At 33.6% G+C, this 20,771-nt stretch overlaps 1 protein-coding gene across 1 annotated transcript in view; it reads right to left on the bottom strand.

Annotated features, from left to right (window-relative positions):
- SLC12A2 (solute carrier family 12 member 2) overlaps positions 1 to 20,771 on the bottom strand; it is a 116,918-nt gene that overhangs the window by 34,792 nt on the left and 61,355 nt on the right. The window contains exons 8-13 of the mRNA XM_004449515.5: positions 20,428 to 20,555; positions 20,243 to 20,327; positions 17,065 to 17,219; positions 3,051 to 3,158; positions 1,941 to 2,064; positions 718 to 819 (exon numbers count right to left, since the gene is read on the bottom strand). Of these exons, the coding sequence (XP_004449572.1) occupies positions 718 to 819; positions 1,941 to 2,064; positions 3,051 to 3,158; positions 17,065 to 17,219; positions 20,243 to 20,327; positions 20,428 to 20,555 (702 nt within the window). The remainder of the gene's footprint in view (positions 1 to 717; positions 820 to 1,940; positions 2,065 to 3,050; positions 3,159 to 17,064; positions 17,220 to 20,242; positions 20,328 to 20,427; positions 20,556 to 20,771) is intronic.

Genomic DNA, 20,771 nt, shown 5'->3' with positions numbered 1-20,771 from the left:
AGTATTTTTTAATAAAGCCCACTCTAAAAAAGGTTAAAGATCATATCTTTAAAATTTCCTAAGAGGAAATTAGTATTCATATGCTTCCTACAATAATTTAAGTTTTACAATAAAAATTATATGTAGTTTCACAGTCAAAAATATTTTTAAATTATCACTTCAATAAAATTTACATTTTTAAAGTAAAAATTCAAAGCAAGATGTTTGTCTGACATTCCCATATGTTCTATCTTCCCTATTCTAAGAGACTTTCAGATTCTTAGAAGGACCACTGCTTTTGTTCATTTCTTTCTTGACTTCCAAACGTTGTCATAGTTTTTAACAAAACACTTACATACTTTTTCAATTGATAGAGAAATCTTATGTTAGAACTCCATAGCACTCATTTTTTATAAACATTTCTGGAAAGATTAACAATATCATAATAAAATTCTTAAAACTCAATTCAATAAAAATTGGCTAAACAAACAGTGAAAAAAAACAAGGTAAAAAACATTCTTTCATAGTGTTAGAATTAGAGATTACTGCTATCTTAAATGCATTAAAGACAAGAGACAGAATATTACCAGTAAGCTTCATGATAAAGAGACCTTTGAAAACTTACTTAATTTGACTAAACAGTAAAGAAAGGCTCAGCATTAAAGGGTTAATCCTACACTTTTATCTGAAATCAGAAACATTCACACATTTTTAAACTTTTTTAAAATGTAAAATCACCTGGAGATTTTGCAAGTGATGCATGGAACACCGAAAAATTGATCAACGCATATGATGCAAGGAAGAAGTTAGAGATAATTGGAGCAATAACATTGAGTTCCGCTGCAAAAGAAACATGAGGTCAATTTACTGATGTACTAGGTATTAACTTTTTAAAATTATAAAATATTTCAAACCTTTAGAAACAGCATAGTGAACACCCTTATAATATTCACCATCTAAACTTAATATTTACATTTTGCCATATGTTTCATATACTTTACTTTTCAGAAATCAAACCTAACATACATAGCTGAAACTCCCTTAAACCTATTTTGCAGTTAGTGTATTCTTTTCAGTTATACTATATAGTTTTACTATATATATATACAACCCACAACTACTACGCATAAATGTATATATTAATGTACATTTATTATTAATGCAAAAGTTACATAAATAACATCACACTATATCTATCATTCTGCAACTAGATTTTTTCACTTTTATACTTGAGATTCATCCATACTGATACATAAAAACTATTTTATTTTTTTAATGCTGAATATTATCCCACCATTTCACTCTTTTATTGGTAAGTTGGTCCCATTTCTCACTATTATATTTAATGATACTAGAAACATTGTTTGTATAAGGCTTTTCAGGTATATATGCAAGTTTCCCTAGGTACATACTTATAACTGTTGGCTAATGGAAACTTTACTAGATATTGCCAAATCATTCTCCAAAGGTAGCTACACCAAATACTTATCTACCAACATCATATGAGTTTGTTTCCAAACTGCCATATGACACTTGGATGTATTAATACGTACTAATCCAAGGGGTTAGAGAGTATTGTTTAAAACTTAAAAGTGCAATGTCTCCTCTAGCAGTGGGAAGCCCATTATCTCTTTTATAATCAGAGACAAAAATCCATTGAAATAGATCTGGGGTGGCTCTACTGGAATCCTTTTCTTTTTCCTATTATTATATTTGATTTAAAGACAAGAATCTAGGGGTTCCCTTTACCCCTAAGGGCGATTAAAAGACTAATAATTTTAGCAAACAGGTATTGAACATTATTATTTGAAGTTCTATACAAATAATCTTTCACATAAACAGAAAGGAATTTAGAATATTAGGCAAAGGAACATTCTGTTTAAAATTTAATAATTCACTGTTTAGAGCTAACACTATAAATGCACCAAAATCTACATTAGCATACCATTTATATAACTAACCAATTAGGATGAATCCAAGTGCAATTAAGAATGTTAAGATGTACCCACGAAGAGGTTCATTATTCTTCCCATAACCTTTAGCAAACATCTGGAAAGCTGGGTAGATGTTGTCCTTACATAGAGCCTAATGAAAAAATGTTAACATTAAAATAAAATATATCAGAATTAGTCATACAAATTTGCTACTGTTACAACAGGTCAATCAGAAATGGAATCTAAGGTTCTAATACTGGTCCTTTTTCCCCCACATCTCACATTTCTTTATCTATGTATTATAAAGAGGATGCCAACTTGGTTTAGAATACTGCTGAAGTATTTATTGACCTCTAACCCCTCCCCCCCCAAATGCTGAAATTCCTTTATATAATGAAGAAAGAATCAGAGAACCAGGCTTAAAAACAAGGGAAGTTTGGAAGCCTGATAAGTATGACAACATAGTTGTCAGTACAAAAATTCTAGACTTAAGTAAAGACGTTAATTATGAAACATCACTGACTACTGTTTAAAAAGAAAGTCTATACCTTTACTATATTTATTAACTACAACTGCAACATTAAGAACAAGGATGCAGAACCAACATTTCATTTGTTTGAATTAGGTATTAAAAGTTATTTCCTGTTCAGTAGCAACTGCTTGTTTCACACTCAGTAACGGAAAGTAATAGATATCTTATTCATCACTGTACTCTTAGTAACTAACACAATGTAAGGTTCATATTAGGCATTCAAATATTTGTAAAATAAAACATGAGGTTGTTATTAGCCTAATTTGGACAAGATATCTTACTTCTGAGTTTTGGTCTCAAAATGTACTTCTAAATCTTAGTAAGACATCTTGTAAATCTATGGTAACAGTCCTACAAAGGCAACTCAAAGCACACACCTGGATGGGCTCAGTGTACAACTGTTTATATATATATATTCACATTTATATGCACAAAACTAAATATGCCAATCTTAATATATGTGCATGTGTATATAATACACAAAGATACACATATGGGATTCATATAAGCAATGAAACAATTTAAAAACAGTAACAAAGTCAAACAGAAAAAAATGTGATCATAATCCCCTTCTTTAGTAAAGTTTAAAATGTTAAAATACTTACCTGAAATATTTTGGGAGCACTAACAAGGGATGCTAATGCAGAAGAAAGAGTGGCTGAAAAGATACCTGCAGAAATTAACGGTGCAAATCCTGACACCATGCTCATTACCTTAAAAAATAAAAAATGACCAAAAATGGGAAAATAAGTTTTACAAACAATTCAAAAAAGAACAAAATACTGTGTAGTCACATCATAATTATTCTAATGAAGGAAACTAATATTGGGGATAATGACAGTAATAATCAATTACAATGGCATGTATATCAGATTTATATCTAGCCCTTACCTTAAAGATCTTTTTACTTTGTAAAATTTCAAACATACACAATGGCAGAGAGATATAATGAACTATCATGTATTCATCACCCAGCTTCAACAATGATCAACTCATGGCCAATCCCTGGATTATTTTTCAGTGAAATTCCAGTTATTATTTCATACATAAATGTTTCAGTATGCATCTCCAAAAGGTAAGGACTTTTTAAAAACATAATTAAAATGTCATTGTCACAGCTTAAAAACAGCTTTAAATCAACTTAAAAACTTAATTCCTTAACAGTCCCAAATACCCAGTCAACATCCACATTTCCCAAATTATCCCTCCTTTCTTGCTCTTTAAGTTTGTTCAAATTAGTATTCAAACATCAGGTAGTTGGGTCTAGATAGTTATCCAAATTATTGGCAAATTATTTCTAAGAATAGGCCATAGGTGGTGTGAAGTCCTTCCATCATGAGACGGGTAAAGTCTGCTGGATTCTTTCTGTGATGTTGATACAGGAGAACTGATAATATTTTAAAAAGACAAAAACAGCCCTTATCCTTTAGATTTACATTAGGAAATATTTAAAGCTGAAAGGATATAATATAAAGTTGAGGATCTGCCTGTAAATAATGTGGGTATGTGGGAAACAAAATTGGCCATGTACTGATAAAACGTGAAGCTGGGCCATGTATATATTAGGTTCATTATATTACTTTCTCTACTTTTAAGTATGTCTGACCATTTAAAGTTTTTTTAAAGGATTGATCACATTGATCATGAGAAGACAATCAGATAAATCCATCCAGAGGAGCAGTATGCAAAATAACATGCCTGGACTCTTCTTTTAAGGTGATGAAAGATTAAAACAGGCCTGGATATTCCTCTAGATTAAAGGATCTAAAAATGATATGACAACTAGATGTCATGTGTGATCCTTGATAGGTTCCTGGGTCCATGGAAAATAGCTATAAAGGACATTACTGTGTCAAGTAGGGAGATTTGAATAAAGACTGTATATTTAGATAATATTTTATCAATGCTAAATTTCTTGAGTGTGATCATTGTACTGTGGTTGTGAAGAATGTTAAAACAGTTCAAAATAATTGTCATGTCATGATCTGGACAACTTTGTCTAACATAATTGAGAAGTATATATTAAAAAGATAGAACAAATGGGCAAAATGTGAACTAGTAAATATAAGTTAAGAGTAGGTACTCAGGTGTTTATTGCACTGTTCTTTCTTGTTTGAAATTTGTCAAAACACAAAACTGAGGTGGAGGAATTTTTTGGTGGGTTCAGGTATTGTTAACTTAATCCATCTATCATAAACCTTCGCAGCAAGTGAGAATCACTCCTAACTGATTATTTCCCTTAGAGGAGATTTATCTTTCATTCATATGGCTATAAACAAGTCAATGAGATCAAGGAAATAAGGAAATGAAGTTTTAAGCTCTTTAGACCTATTTTACGCTTGACTGTAATTTAATACTTTAAACCAGATAAAAATTAGCTATGGACATAATTCCCTGGCGATAAGGCATAAGCCTGATTCTATGTATGTATTAACTGCCATTTTTAATTTAAATGTCTCCTGATTGACACAGTTATCTTCCAGAAGACAGAATTAAAACTGAAGAATAAAATTCTTGAGAGTTTTAAGAAACATTAGCATTGAGCTGAGAATCCGGGGGTGCGGGAGACACGCAATTTCAAAGGATGATTTTCTGTTCAGTCCTTTAGTAATTTAGTACATATATATATATATGCCATAGATATAGATAGATATATAAATTATTGGGTTTTTGGTTTTTTTTACTTACTGGATCAAGGACTGAATCTAGAATCTTGTATGTGGGAAGAAGGCATTCTACTACTGAGCTACACCAGCTCCCCCAGGTTAGTTGTTTTTCTTTTACTTTTTTATTTTTTTAAGATTTATTTATTTCTCTCCCCTTCCCCCCACCCCAGTTGTCTATTCTCTTTGTCTATTTGCTGCGCGTTCTTCTTTGTCCGCTTCTGTTGTTGTCAGCGGCACGGGAATCTGTGTTTCTTTTTGTTGCGTCATCTTGTGTCAGCTCTCTGTTGGTATGGTGCCATTCCTGGGCAGGCTGCACTTTCTTTTGCGCTGGGCAACTCTCCTTATGGGGTGCACTCCTTGCCCATGGGGCTCCCCTATGCGGGGACACCCCTGCATGGCATGGCACTCCTTGCGCGCACGAGCACTGTGCATGGGCCAGCTCCACATGGGTCAAGGAGGCCCGGGGTTTGAACCGCAGACCTCCCATGTGGTCAGTGGACACCCTGACCACTGGGCCAAGTCCGCTTTCCTTTTGTTTGTTTGACTGGTTGTTTTCTGGAGGTACTGGGGATTGAACCTAGAATCTTGTACATTGGAAGCAGGCACTCAACCATTTCAGCCATATCCACTCCACCTATATTTTCCATAGTAATTATTTTTCAATTGATAATCCTAGATTATCTAGCACTGCCAACCCTATCTTTAGGGAAGGAGGTTGTAAAGAATAGGTAAGGTAGGCCAAGATAAAAATGAACAGGCTTTTGAGGTACAAGCTTTAACTATATTTATCAGACCATACAAAATTCCATGCCTGTGTATAATGATTTCAAAGTTAAATGAAGTGCAAAGACAAGAGAAGACAAATGAACAAGTAGGGAAAAGAGAATACTATACTGCTGGGAATAACATGAAACAGACACCATCAGTAAAGTGGATAGCTAGGAGGATAAAGGAAAGACACTCCCAGGAGATAGGGAGTGGCAGAGTTGAGTGGGTGGGAACAAGTAGGTGACCTCTAGCATCTTTTGTCCCACCTCAGTATCCCGCCCCACCCCTGCCAACCACCCCCCCATGCATAAGGAGTCTGAGAAGCCCTGCCTCAGCAAGTCTGAGAACAGGGCAGAGACTTCAGCCTGTGGCAAACATACATCCCAGCCTGTGGTTTCAGTGTCACCACATGACTAACTTTTCACCTTTCACATTTTAAGAGAAAATTATATTGTCCTTTCTTATAGCAGTTCTGAGGTGAGGTAAATAATGCTCAGTGTTGAGCATCTGGAAACACTAGGCTTGTAGATCTGTCACATTTCCTGTTTTCTAGGTAAATATTTACCCAATAACTTCTGTATTTCCCATCATTTAATAGTAAAATATGAGCAGTAAGGATAATAATGAATGTAAATAAAAGTAATATGAACATTGTCTGCAATATATAGTGGAAACAAAGATGGAGGGAAAAAAAAGGTCTGATCTCTAACAGGGGAAAAAAAGACAAAGGCCTAACAAAATTTCCAAGCAAACAAAATAAATTGTTAAGAGTTCATGTGGGGTGTATGCTTGTGTGGATGATTTGGTGTTCAAGAAAACCTTCATGGAACTGTATTTTCATATTGGCAGGTAAATTTGATATGTAAAATTAAAAAGCAGGCACATTCCAAACAGAGTAAAGAACTGAATAAAGGAAGAGAGCTGAGTAGGCATGTGTGCATGTACATGTATATACACAAGCACACAGAATGCCTAAAGTCTAGTATGAACAGGAATCAGAGGGACATAAGACTGAACATGAAGGGCTTTAACAGGCCATGGAAGCTGATATTTCTTTAGGTGATGGTGACTCAAAGGTCTTGGAGAGTATTAAAATGCATAACATATATTAAAAATAGAAGACTACATTTAAATCTAAAATTTAAGATAAACAAGATAACCCAAATCACTTTTCTCCCTGAAGAAAAGCCAATTACATGTAAAGCAGCATTATAAAGTGTAGATCAGTCTAGACTTCATCATAGAGATTATAATTTCTGTGCTCCTCAGTTATGTTCTATCTACCACTCTTTATTATCAAAATAACAAGTGATTATATTTTTTCACGAATTTTTCCTGATTTTGCATTACTTTATAAAACATTTAAATATTTACTTAAATTAGGAAAGCAGCTATACTTGTACCAAACTCTTTGCTTGAATGAGCCTATATTAGACTTGATAAAAACAACAAACTTTTGTATTTTAAGACAACAACATAGAAATCTGATTGGCATTTTTAGTCACAGGGCACAGCCCAATGTAAGGGCCCTCTCATACACAATATCAATGACAGAATTGGCCTGAATCATTAGCTGGGCATGAATACTTTCTTTTATTCCTACATTTATGCCTAGTCTTATGACCAGTAAAAACAAACTTCTATTACATAATTGTATCAATATTTATAACCATTGAAAGGGCAGTGAATTGCTTGTAAAACTTATACAATAGAAAATTAAAGCAATAATGCCACTAAAATTTCAGTTTAAAAATGTATTATAATATTCATGTATTCTACATTGAATCCTGAATTCTGAAATAAATCAAATATCAGTTACTCTGTTTATGTCCACACAAGACTGGAAAAATAGTGAGAAGCAAAACTGTTACTTCCCCCTTCAGTCAGTAAAAACATCTACTCTATGTGTGCCCAGATACTCCTGAATCTAGACCCTTTGTGTTCTCTTCTTTTTAGCATTCTAGCATTCACTAAGTAACTCTCAAAATAATCCTTCAAATTTCTGTTAGTAATTAATTCCTTGCCTTCTTACATAATCTTTCCTGTTTCTAAAAAACCATAAATGTGACAGTAAAATATCATTCTCCTTTCTGTATCTTATAAAGGCAATAATAAAAACAGAATAGGTAGTTTCCAAATACTTGAGAAATAATACTAACCTTTGCACAGTTCGTATCTACTTTAAATCATTTCAAAACGGTTACAAAGTTTCAAACATCCATTCTAGAATTAACATCTCTTATTAAATGGGAGTTTAACACAGCATGATTTTATATGGGCTATATCTAACTAAATAACACTACTGATATGGTCAATACTTTTTTAAAGGAGCATTTATAAAAAAGGCAATAAGAAAACTGAACTCATTTCAATTACTGTGGATTTTAAGTTTACCTTTTTATTAACACCTCAAAAAAAGATACGGCAAATAGAATATATAAATTATAAAAGCAAATATTTTCTTCATAATTTAAAAGATTTAAAAGTTTGAAGTATTATAAAATTATTTTCATTAAACATTTTAAATTATTCTTCAAATGTGGAAGATTTACTTGTTTAAAAAATTCCCGCAAATTGGGAAACTTCTACTTCTGAGAAGATGCAGATGTACTTTTCCCTATTTGTTTCACTAAGTACAAGTAAAACGCCCAGAATACAACTAAAACTTTTATATTACATAAAAAAGAAGCCTAAGAAGACTCCAAGAAATGGAGAGAAGGGAGATTGACTAGGAACCTCGAGACTTGGAGAACAACAGAGTGGTAAGTTCCCTGGTTTTCTTTTTACTTCATGTATCCCAGACTTGGAGCTCAAGGAGCCAGCACCCCAGTAGTGCTAATGCAGGAAAAAAGAAAAGAAAAAAAAGTACCACCAAAAGCTTGTCCTCTCTAGTCAAAGGACCAAGAAAGCGGAAGCTGAACAAGACCAAGAACATTTAGAAAATAACCATTCTACTCCAAACATCACACACACACACACACACACACACACACACACACACACACACACACCTTTACAAAGGTAAAGTGATAAAAGAGATGGCTAAATAGGTGGCCTGAATTTCTACCCCTTCTAGACAGCAAGGGGTTGCTCTTCCACCCCACTGGAGTGGTATCAACAGAGGTCTAGAGACTGCTTCAGAGAGTCTGCAATTTTGCATGCGGCATTGCCAAAGAAGGTAATAGTTTTTAGCTGCAATACAAGTCAGTTTCTATAGCATAAGATTTGATTTTCCTATTATTCCACTTGTTTTATATTACTTACTATTTGAGTTAAATGGAACTTGTTTCTGGCAGTTTGGCCTTGTTTAAGTAAGTGATGAAAAATATAATACTGTAATTTGACTTGAGCCATAAAACACATTGTAACATTAACTTGTATTAAAAATTTTCAAGCTTGTTTTTGTGGGGGAAAAAATCTAAGACCTAAGTAAGTTTAGATTAAGCCAATTTAGTCATAAATATTTTCTATTTCAGTGATGATTGTATCGTAAGACTAGAGATAAGTTGAGAAACTGTATTGATTTACGCTATTGTGTTGAGAGAAAGATCAGTACATTTAAAAACCTGCGGTTCCTGTGACCACATTGCAATGTATGAGCTCATTTATAGTTTGGTTATAAGAACTCTTCTGATAGTAAGTTTAAAGAAAAATGTATAAAAGAAACTGTTTGAAGCTTTGACTGTATTTTTATATTTGTAAAGCAAAAGTATGATTAAAACTGTCAGTTATTTTAAAAATTTTATTGTCATTTCAATAAAAAAATTAAAACAGGGAAAAAAATGAAGTCTAGTGGAGCATCAGGATTTTCACCATCACTCAGGAGCAATGGAAGCCCCACTACCCCTCCTCAAGATGTCAGTGGAGAATATGTGGGGAACCAGTATTCTTACCTTCACCTAGCAGTAAAAAGAAACCCACCAGCATCAACTGGGCAGTCAAAGGAAGCCGAGTAAGGAACCTGGACTTTATCTCTACCTGGCAGTAATAAGGTAGAACCACCCCTTTCCTTTCCCTGCTGGAGCAGTGTATCTAGGGTCAATTAAAACAGAAGGTTTAAATAAGACCCAGAGTCTCTCATTTTTAAAAAACAAAAAATGAAACAAAACAGAACCTCTGGCTTTCAATCAAAAACCTCATATCAAGCAGCAGGAAGGTCTCAAATAAGATTTTTTAAAAAGACAATAAATAGATGCCAACACTGAGATGATAGAGATGTTAGAATTACCTGACAAAGATTTTAAAGCAGTTATGCTAAAAATGCTTCAACAAGCAATTATAAACAAGTGAAATAATGAAAGGCTCAGAGAAATAGGCAATATAAACAAAAACTAAATGGAAATTTTAGAATTGATAAATGCAACAATTGAAATAAAAAGCTAAGTAGATAATCTCAGCAGCAGAATGGAGGGGACAAAGGAAAATATCAGTGAAATGGAAGAAGAACAATAGAAACTAACCAATTTAAACAAAAGAAAGAAAACAGACCAGAAAAAAGAAAAATGAACAGTCTTATGAACCTGTACGATTTATAATAAAGTATCTAACATTTGTGTCATCATAGCCCTGAAAAAGAGGACAGGGATGAAAAACTGCTAGACAAACTAATGGTTGAAAACTTCCCCAATGTGGCAAGAGACATATACCCACAGATATAAAACTCTGAGCAAACACCAAACAACATAAACTGGAAGTAATCCTTTCCTCAGAACAAGACACATGACAAACTTCTGAAAACTCAAAACCTTGAAATCAGTCAAAGAAAAATGACACCTTGCATTTCTAGGGGGAAACAATGCAAATGATAGTGGATTTCTCATGAGAAACCACTGAGGCCGTTAAGTGTCAAGTATTGAAAATTAACAGACTGTATCAGCAGCAGAGGTACACTAAAAAAATAGCTAAAGGAAGTTCTCTAAACAGAAAGGATACAATGAAAGAAGGAATTCTGGAACATGGGGAAAAAACAAAGAATACAGAAAACAAAAATATGGGAAATGATAATGGACTTTAAAATTTTTAACTGTTTAACAGTATACCTAAATATATGTAGAGGAAATATTTTGAGTAATTATATTACAAATGGGGGAGATAAAGGGAAGTAAGGTATCTAAACGTCACTGAACTGGCAAAATGATGACAACAGTAGACTGGGATAAATAATATATATAATACGTATATATAATACCTACGTATTATATATATAACCAAAAAAAAGTTATACAAAAAGATACACTCAAAAACACTATAGATAGAGAAGTTAATGTTACCTGACAGACAGGAAGAAGATAGTCTAGGTATGGTCATAATGTAGTGATTTCGGTGGCAGATGAGGATTATGGTTTTAATAATACAAATACAAGAATATTCCTCTTTTACAAGATGTTAAGAATATGGTGATATATGGGGAAAATACAACTAATGTAACTTGTAGACTACAGTTTGCAGTAATATTGTAATAATTTTGTAGCAAAAGCAAAGAAGGTGCTTTATCAATTCCAAAGGTAAAAAAAGAATATGGTATTTAGCTTTATGGTATTTAGTGAATATGATCCAGCATTTTTTTTTCACTTTCTTCATAACAAGAAGACCTTGTTCATGTCATGTAACTAATCTGTGCTCATTTATTCATCTTTCGGAATACTGGAGAAACAATTGAGTTTAGTATTAGGATTAAATAAGATAAATGTGCCTGGGCAGGATTTTTTAAAGTGATGCTTCCATAGCTGGTTAAACTGCCTTCTCTCTGTTATTTTATTTTTTGAAGGTGAACAAATGTAAGTGGTCTAAATACATGAATTAGGGAGCGGATGTGGCTCAAAAGATTGAGTGCACACATGGGAGGTCCCAGGTTCAGTTTCTGGTGCCTCCTGAAAAAGAAAAAGAAAAAAAAACCAACAACAAGTGTGGCAGTTTGAGGTTATTTATGAATTCCAAAAAGAGATCATGTTTGTAAACTGGTCTGTTCTTGGTGTCATACCCTCTGATTGTATTAGATTCAGCTGAGATCTCATTGATCAAATTACGTTAAGATTAGGGCTTTGATTTGACCACATCAGTAGAGTATAACTCAGTTTAAGTCCCTGCCCCCTTGGTGGGCTATATAAATGGGCACTCACTCAAGAACATACACAGAAAAAGACATAAGAGCTCCACAGATACCAGAGGGAGAACTCTGACAGTTTTGATCCTGGATCCCTGGAGAGAGAGAAGCCATTTGCCTGATAGTTTACAGCTGATCTTGTGAAGAGACCAGAGCAGTTGAGCCCAGAATGAAACAAGCCCTGGGAAGAGAGAGAGCCCTATGCCAGCCAACAGTTGAAATCAGAAGAAGCTGCGAAACAGGGCCTTAAGAGGAGAAGAGAAAGGCTGAACCATCACAGAGATCAGCAACATCTTTGGTGAGAAAGCATCTTTTTTTTTTTTTTTTAAGATTTATTTATTTATTTCTCTCCCCTTCACCCCCACCCTGGTTGTCTGTTCTCTGTGTCTATTTGCTGCATCTTCTTTGTCCGCTTCTGTTATTGTCAGCGGCACGGGAATCTGTGTTTCTTTTTATTGCGTCATCTTGCTGGGTCATCTCTCTGTGTGTGCGGTACCATTCCTGGGCAGGCTGCACTTTCTTTCGTGCTGGGCAGCTCTCCTTATGGGGCGCACTCCTTGCGCGTGGGGTTCCCCTAAGCGAGGGACACCCCTGTGTGGCACAGCACTCCTTGCACGCATTAGCACTGCGCATGGGCCAGCTCCACACAGGTCAAGGAGGCCCGGGGTTTGAACCGCAGACCTCCCACGTGGTTGATGGACGTCCTAACCACTGGGCCAAGTCCGCCACCAAGAAAAAGTACCTCTTACAGTACCCTGAGTTGGACTCTTCGAGGCCTTGTAACTGTAAGCCTCTACCCCAAATAAATTCCCTTTATAAAAGCCAACAGATTTCTGGTACTTTGCATCAGCACCCCTCTGACTAACTAATACAACAAGCAAAACCAACCAACCAACTCAGAGAAGCCAATGTGACTCAGTGGTTGAGCCAGTTTCCCACATACGAGGTTCTGGGTTCAATCCCTGGCCACCGGTATGTATGTATAAACAAACAAATAAGTAAATAAAATACACAAATTAAAAAACAGATTGGGAAGTAGATTAAGACCAGGACTCAAATACATGCTGTCTACAAGAGACCCACCTCAAATACAATATAGGCAGGTTGAAATCAAAAGAATGGAAAAGATATATTATGCAAATATTGATCAAAGAAAAGCAGGGGCATTTATATTAATGTAATCAGACTTCAGAGCAAAGAAAATTACCAAAGACAGAGGGGGACACTATATAATCTAGAGGTAATGTTACCAAGAACACATAGCAAGGCTAAATATGTACGCATCTAAAAACAGCTATAAAATATGGGAAGCAAAAACTAATAAAACTGAAAGAATAAACAGACAAATCCACAATTTTTGTTGGAGACTTCAACACTCACTTTCAACAATGTGAACCAGACAGCAAGGATATAGAAGAACTCAAAAACACCATCACAACTGATAATATACTCCACCCAACATCTGCAGAATACATATTCAAGTTTCCATGGGACATACTCCCATGTAGAACATCTCTTGGGCCACAAATTTAAAAGAACTGAAATTATACAGTGTGTGTTCTATGAGCACAATGGACTCAAACTAGGAATCAGTAACAGAAAGATAAAAGTAAAACCTAGAAACACATGGAAACTGAACAATACACTTGTAAAGAATGAGAGGAAGTCTTAAGGTATATAAAAGAAATATACTAACTGAAAATACATCAAAATTGGTAGGACACAGTTAAAGTAGTATGGAGAGGGAAATTTATGATACTAAATGCATACCAATAATCTAAGTTCCCATTTTCATGACCTAAAACAAAAGCAAAATAAACCAAAGCAAGCAGAAGGAAATTATAAATGATAATGGAAACAAGTGAAATTGAAAACAGAAAAGCAATGGAAAGAAATCAATTAAATGATGAGCTTGTTCTTTCAATGTCAATAAAATTCACAAGCCTCTAGCAAGACTATTAAAGAAAAAAGAGAAGTCACAAATCAGCAATATTAGGATGTAGAGACATCAAAAGGATAACAGAGCAACAACTCAACGCACATACATTTAACAACTTTGATGATGTGAACCAATTCCTCAGAAAACACAAATAACAACAACTCAACCAATATGAAAAAACTGAATAGCCCTAAAACTATTATTGAAATCCAATTCATAAGTTTAAATGTCCCAAACAAAGAAATCTCCAGGTCCTAATGGTTTCACTGGAAAATTCTATGAAAAGTATAAAGAAGAATCACTTGTATAATTATATATAATCTCCTCCAGAAAACATAAAAGAATATTTCCTAACTCATTTTACGCAACAGCATTACCCTGACAAAAACAGGCAAAATACAAAGTAAAGACCAAAAGCCTTCAAAAACGTATTTTTGTTAAGACACAAAAATCCTTAACAAAATACTAGCAAGTAGGATTCAACAACATATAAAAATATTTATACACCACGACCAAGTGGGGTTTATTCCAGGGATACAAGGTTGCTTAAATATTAGAAAATCAAATAATGTAGCTTATTACACTAAGAGTTGAAAGAAGAAAAACTGCAATCATATCAATAGATGCAGAAAAAGCATGACAAAATTCAATACTCAGGATAACTCAAGGAACAGACAAGAAATTGATAAAATCCACCTACAAAAAACTTACAGCTAACATAATCTGAATGCCTTCTACCTAAGATCTGAACAAAGCATGGATGTGTACTCTCACCACTTTTATTCAAAACAGTGCTGAAAATTCTAGCCAGTGCAATAAGGCAAGAAAATGAAACAAAAGGCATATAGATCAGGAAGGAAGAAATAAAACTGCCCCTACCTGTAGATAACATTGAATGTCAACAAAGAAAAATCCCAAGGAATCTACAAAAAAAAATCCTAAAACTAGTGAGTTCAACAAATTTGCACACACAAAAAAAACATTTAAAAATTTACAATATTTCTACATATTAGCAGTGAACTAACTGATTTTTGATAAAGGCAAAAAAGCAATTCAATGGAGAAAAGATAGTCTCTTTGATAAATGGTGTTGGAACAACCAGTTAAAGGCAAATAAATGAACCTCAATCTAAGTCTAACACATTATACAAAAAATTAGCTCAAAATGGATGTAAAACTATAAATGTTCTAGAAAAAAAAAAAAGAGGAGAAAATCATAGGGATATAGAGCTAGGCAAAGAGTTCTTAGAATTGACTCCAAAAGCATGATTGATAAAAGGAAAAGTTATAAGCTGGACTTTGTTAAAACGTAAAACTTTTGCTCTGTGAACAACTCTGCTAAGAGGATGAAAAGATAAGGTACAGAATGGGAGAGAATATTTCAAACTAAATATCCAACAAAGGATTAGTATCTAGAATATATAAAGAAACCTAAAACTCAGCAGGAAAAAAAACAATCCAATTACAAAATGGGCAAAACACATGGAGAGACATTGCATAGTATAAGCTATTGAGAGGCAAATAAGTACCTAAAAAGTTGATCAATATCATTAGCCATTAGGGAAATACAAATTAAAACCACAATATGCATCACTACAAACATATCAGAATGGCTAATATTAAAAATAGTGACAAAACCAAATGCTGGTAAAGATGACAGAGAAATTGAGTTGCTCATAAAATGCAGGTGGGATTGTAAAATTGCACAACTACTCAGGAAAACAGTTTGGCAGTTTCTTAAAACAACTAAACACATAAATACCATATGACCTTACAATTGCACTCCTGGGCATTTATCCCAGGGAAATGAAGACTATGTTCACACAAGAACCTATACACAAATGTTTAATAACAGGTTTATCTGTAACAGCCCTAAACTGGAAACAACTCAAATGAATCACTGAACAAAGTGTTGTACATTATCAGAAAACAAAACAAAACAACTATCAAGGCACAAATCAACCTGTATGAATTCTGTATGAATTTCCAGGGAATTATGCTCATAGAAAAAAGCCAATTCTAATGGTTATATACTGTATGATTTCATTTACATTAACATTTTTGAAATGACAAAATCAAATACATGGGCCACAGATTAGTGGTTGCCCTGCATTAAATAGGGGATGTGGGGGAAAGGAAAGTGGGTGTGGAAATAAAATGACAACATGAGGGATCCTTGTGCTGATGAAAATGCTTGACTCTATGTCAGTGTTCTGGTTGTGATATTCTATTGGTTTTGCAAGATGTTACCACTGGGGGAAACCGTAAAAAAAAAAAAAAGGTGCACTGGATCTCTATGTATTATTTCTTACAACTGTATGTGAATCTACAATTACCTCAAAATAAAAAGTTTAATTTAAAAAAATCCACAAAACACCTTGAGCCTAATTTTGAAGTTTGCAACTAAAATTTATCAAAGAAAGAATGCAATGTGCATTGACCCACTGCTACAGGTAATAAAATTTATTTAAGTTTATTTCCCAGGTGACACAATAATAATAGCAATAGCATCTACAACTTGAATGCTTATTTAGTGCCATGTACTTGCTAAATATTTCACATTATCTTTTTAAATCCTCAAAACAATCCTAGGAGCCAGATATTATTACCTTAACCATTTAATTTCTTTTGTATTTTGTGTATCTTGTGTTTTGAAGTATCTGCACTTCACACAGCCCCTGGTGCCCAAATAATCTCCAGACATAACACTTAGGTATGTTCAGATGACTGGAGCAGGGAGAGACATCATATTCAAGAGCAGCTCCTTTATAGACCAGCAACATGAGCTTTTGAACAATGTTTTAAAGTGTTTGATGGAAATAGCTTTAAAATGTAAGATGATTTTGATGCTTCTCTGCTTTCTGAAATAGCATATATAGTCTTGATAATTCAGGGCATAAACATTATGCTATTATGCCATATTATAAGAGTGTTATCTCCTTTGCTCTTGAATGGCCCCAGATTTTACCCTTTCATATTTTCCTGTTTGTTCAACTGGTTTTCCATATCTTTTTAAACAGATACCTGAGTATAAGGTGACAACGGTCCTCCCTTCTAAGCTGTTGCTATATTCTAAGTGGTGAGATTTCATAGGAGCCTGTTGGTAAATGTAGAATTCCTGTAAAATATAAATCCCATGCTCACCTGGAAGTTGTTCATTAAGCCATAGGAACAAGGACTACTACTTTCACAAGATGAAAAGTCAAAGTTTAATTTGCAGGCTGCAGAAGTACAATTTGTTAGCTCTGTTACAATAGTGTCATTAATGTTCCCAGTGGCATCTCGAACAACACAAGAACCTGAAGCACAAATGCAACAAGAACAAACAATATAGCTAACATTTATATTCATTCTCAAATTACATATACTGTAATAAAGAAATTATAGAACTGTATGTAGACTAGTTTATAATAGCAAAAAATGCATTTACTGTTAAGGTAGATTTACCTTTAACAGAATTTGGAAAGCATCATGGTCCCCAACTTTTAGATAAGTGAAATGGAAGAGTAGTATTTATACATATAAACTTACAAGACTTGTAAATATAATTATGGAGAATGGTATATGAGCAAAACTTTTTCCAAGCCTATTAAGGATTTCCTTAAGCAAATAAAGAACATTATTTTGAAAGAGTTGCAAATGATAGCAAGTTTTCCCATACTTGTTTTATATGTGAAGCTTGGGCAAAGATCAGACTTCAGATAATACAGATCTGCTATTAGGGAAAACAATTTTAGACATTAATAAATTCTAATTCGACTTAAATCTTTGTTTCAAATAGATCTGACAGTAAGAAAATATATGGTATCTGAGATTTACTTAAGTATAACCTATGTGCAGAGTGAATGGGTAGAGATGAAACAAGATTAATTATGTAGATAATTTTTATAACTTTTTTGAAGCTGGCTATTCATTTTAATATGACTAATTAGACTATACTTTATATTTTGTTTAAAATTGAAATCTTCCATAATAAAACATTTAAAAAGCTACTTTGAAACAAATACTTCACTATTTGGAAAAACACATGATGTGCAACTAACAAGAATTAACATTCTTTAGATTTCATATATTTTTGTTTTCTGAAGCTTAACATTATTGTCTCATCTTACATGAGGTACAAATTTTAGACACTATAGCAAAGAGTGAACAAACAGAAAACTAAGTTTGAGAGGGAGAATATTTTCAAGAGTAGATAGACTACATATAGTTCTTTACTCTTAAATTTCTTCATCCAACTTTCACAGCAGTGTTTGAAAAACCATGTTTCTACTAAAGTTACCCATGAAACCACTGGGGCTGGGGACAGGGTGAGCAAGGCCCTGTGACTTCCACCAGCCCTAAATCAGTTATGTTTTTATGCGTTTAATTTTCCAGTTTTCTATATTTACAATTTTTAAGGGGAAAAGGGGTTCCACTGCTTTGAACTAGTTACACAGCCATTGGGGTAGAGGCTGTCTTAACTGGCCCAGCTAGTGAACATTAGGGAGAAAAGGCAACTCCTTATTGCTAGTATAGACAGAATGAAATAAGTATGAATTCAGCAGAGTTTTAGAGAGTCAGAATAAAACAGAAAACGTTTACCTGCTGTAACAAATTATTTTCCAACTTGAAACATAATCAGTTATATCTTTCATTCACATTTCTAATTCTTGTTTAGTCATATTTCAAAATTACATGTACACAAATAGCAACAGGGCTGTTAAAAATAGTTCTGATATTACTTTCCAACATATCACTGAATATATGGCAAAAATGAGATTTTCTTAACTAAAAAAAAAATGGAAACCTCATAATTTTTATCTATGAATTTGAAGTTCATAATTCTTTAGATTGGTATTATACTAAGATTTACTTTTGCAGTATGCTTGAGAAATTTAACTATAAAATTTGACTTCTAATGCTAGAAATTAAAAACAATGCTATATTTCAAGAATATATGTTTTCTAGTTAAAATATATCATTTTATAAACATGAGACTATCTACAGTCACTGCATGCAAACTGTATGAAACATTAGTAATTAATAAATTTAATTCTGGACTAGGATGTTTCAATTAATTTAAAGAACCGACAATTATAAAATGCTTTTAAAGACTTACTCTCCTTATTATCAAAACAATTCTTTAAATCAAGTGACAATTACCTTCAGTAACAACATTTCAGCTTCAATCTTCTCTCTATAAAACATAGATTTGGAGACTGACTGACCACCTAAATTTTCTCAAATTTTAAAATGCTCTGATTCCATGAACGTAATAAAATAGTTTTAAAACCATTTTAATTCAATTTAGTAAGACTTAAGTAAGATTTCATTTCAATTAACTGTCCTGGTAGTCCAAATCAGTGACTTTTATGGTTAAAAAAAAAAAAAATCCAGGCATTGCCATTTAAATAACCACCATAAGCAAAAAAAAAAAAATCAGAAATTTCTGAAGATCAAGAGAGTAAATGCACGTTTCTATAAATTAATTATGCTTTCTTTAAATATAGCAGCTCAGTGAAATTTAAGATTTTGTAGGTATGATATTACATAATATTCTAGTTTACTGTAATGAATAAAAACCCTGGTAAAGAAACAAGAATCCATTTCTGTGGGTGTGAGACACTTTTGACTTGATTACATCAGGGAGACACGACTCAAGTTGAGTCTCCGCTCTCTTGCTAGGTCTGACAAGAACAGAGATACAGAGAGAGGGACTGAGAAATAAGGGAGCCACCATATTAAATTGATGATCCTGCCATGATGTTAGAGAGGACTGCAGAAAAACAGATGCCCCCTGAAGGGCTCAAAGAGCTGAGGCTCAGGGAAAGATAAGCCACAGAGATGGACAGAGGAGGCCCAGAAAGAGGTATGTCCTAAGCCTGAGCTGACAGCTGAGCTCCAGGAGCTGGGCTCTGTGAGACAGTAGACTCTACAGGGGAAGGCAGAGACCACAGAAGAGATCTGCAGTCATCTTTGTCACATGGCAGCTGACTGGTGAGAAAGCACCTCTGATGATGCCTTGGTTTGGATATTTCATGGCCTTGTAAGTATAAGCTTTTACCCAAATAAATTCCCTTTATAAAAGTCAACGCAATTCTGGTACTTTGCATCGACAGCCCTTTGGCAAACTAAAACAGTGGTTTATATTATGCCTATAAAAGTCCACTGGTAGTTTTCTTAAAACTGCTCTGGAAATATAATATGTAATACCATGTTTTTTTAAACTGAAATATTTCTGAATTCAAAAGTTAAGAATTGAATGTCATGAAAATAAATATTTACAGTAATGTATATCATGAAATTTCTAAAATACATAAAGAAATATAAGGCTATTTACCTACAGATACTGCAATTCCTATGTAAACCACCGTAGTAATAAAAATGGCTAAGAGTGTTCCTTTGGGTATGGCTGACTGAGGATCCTAGAAAACAAGAAGATCTTTTTAAGTCTATCTTTAGAAATAAATACACAAATACCATGTTTTAAAATATATGATCAATACAGTACTTTACAATACTTACTGCAAGATCTCCTGAGATATTAGCTCCAGCCAGAATACCAGTTGCAGCAGGAAAAAAGATGGCAAATACAGAAAAGAAAGTCTCTTCAGCTCGAAAATCTGGTCCAAAGTTCTCGCTAAATATTTCAGCTGTTAAAAACAAAATATTTTTAACAATTAATATATAGCACATTGAAACCAAAATATTTTAGGTCAAGAAAATTTGTATACATGATTCCTAACTTTTCTTCAGTTCAAATCAAAGTATATTTCATAATTCTTTAATGGTAAATATTTCAGCCAAGTATTGGTGCTGATCTTACAGGCAGATATAGTTTACAACCAGAACAATTATTTGATCTGGGT

This window comes from Dasypus novemcinctus, chromosome 2 (assembly GCF_030445035.2).
Source record: "Dasypus novemcinctus isolate mDasNov1 chromosome 2, mDasNov1.1.hap2, whole genome shotgun sequence".
Classification (NCBI taxonomy): domain Eukaryota; kingdom Metazoa; phylum Chordata; class Mammalia; order Cingulata; family Dasypodidae; genus Dasypus; species Dasypus novemcinctus.
The sequence above is the reverse complement of the archived record's forward strand: the minus strand, read 5'-3'. Positions and strand labels throughout refer to the sequence as shown.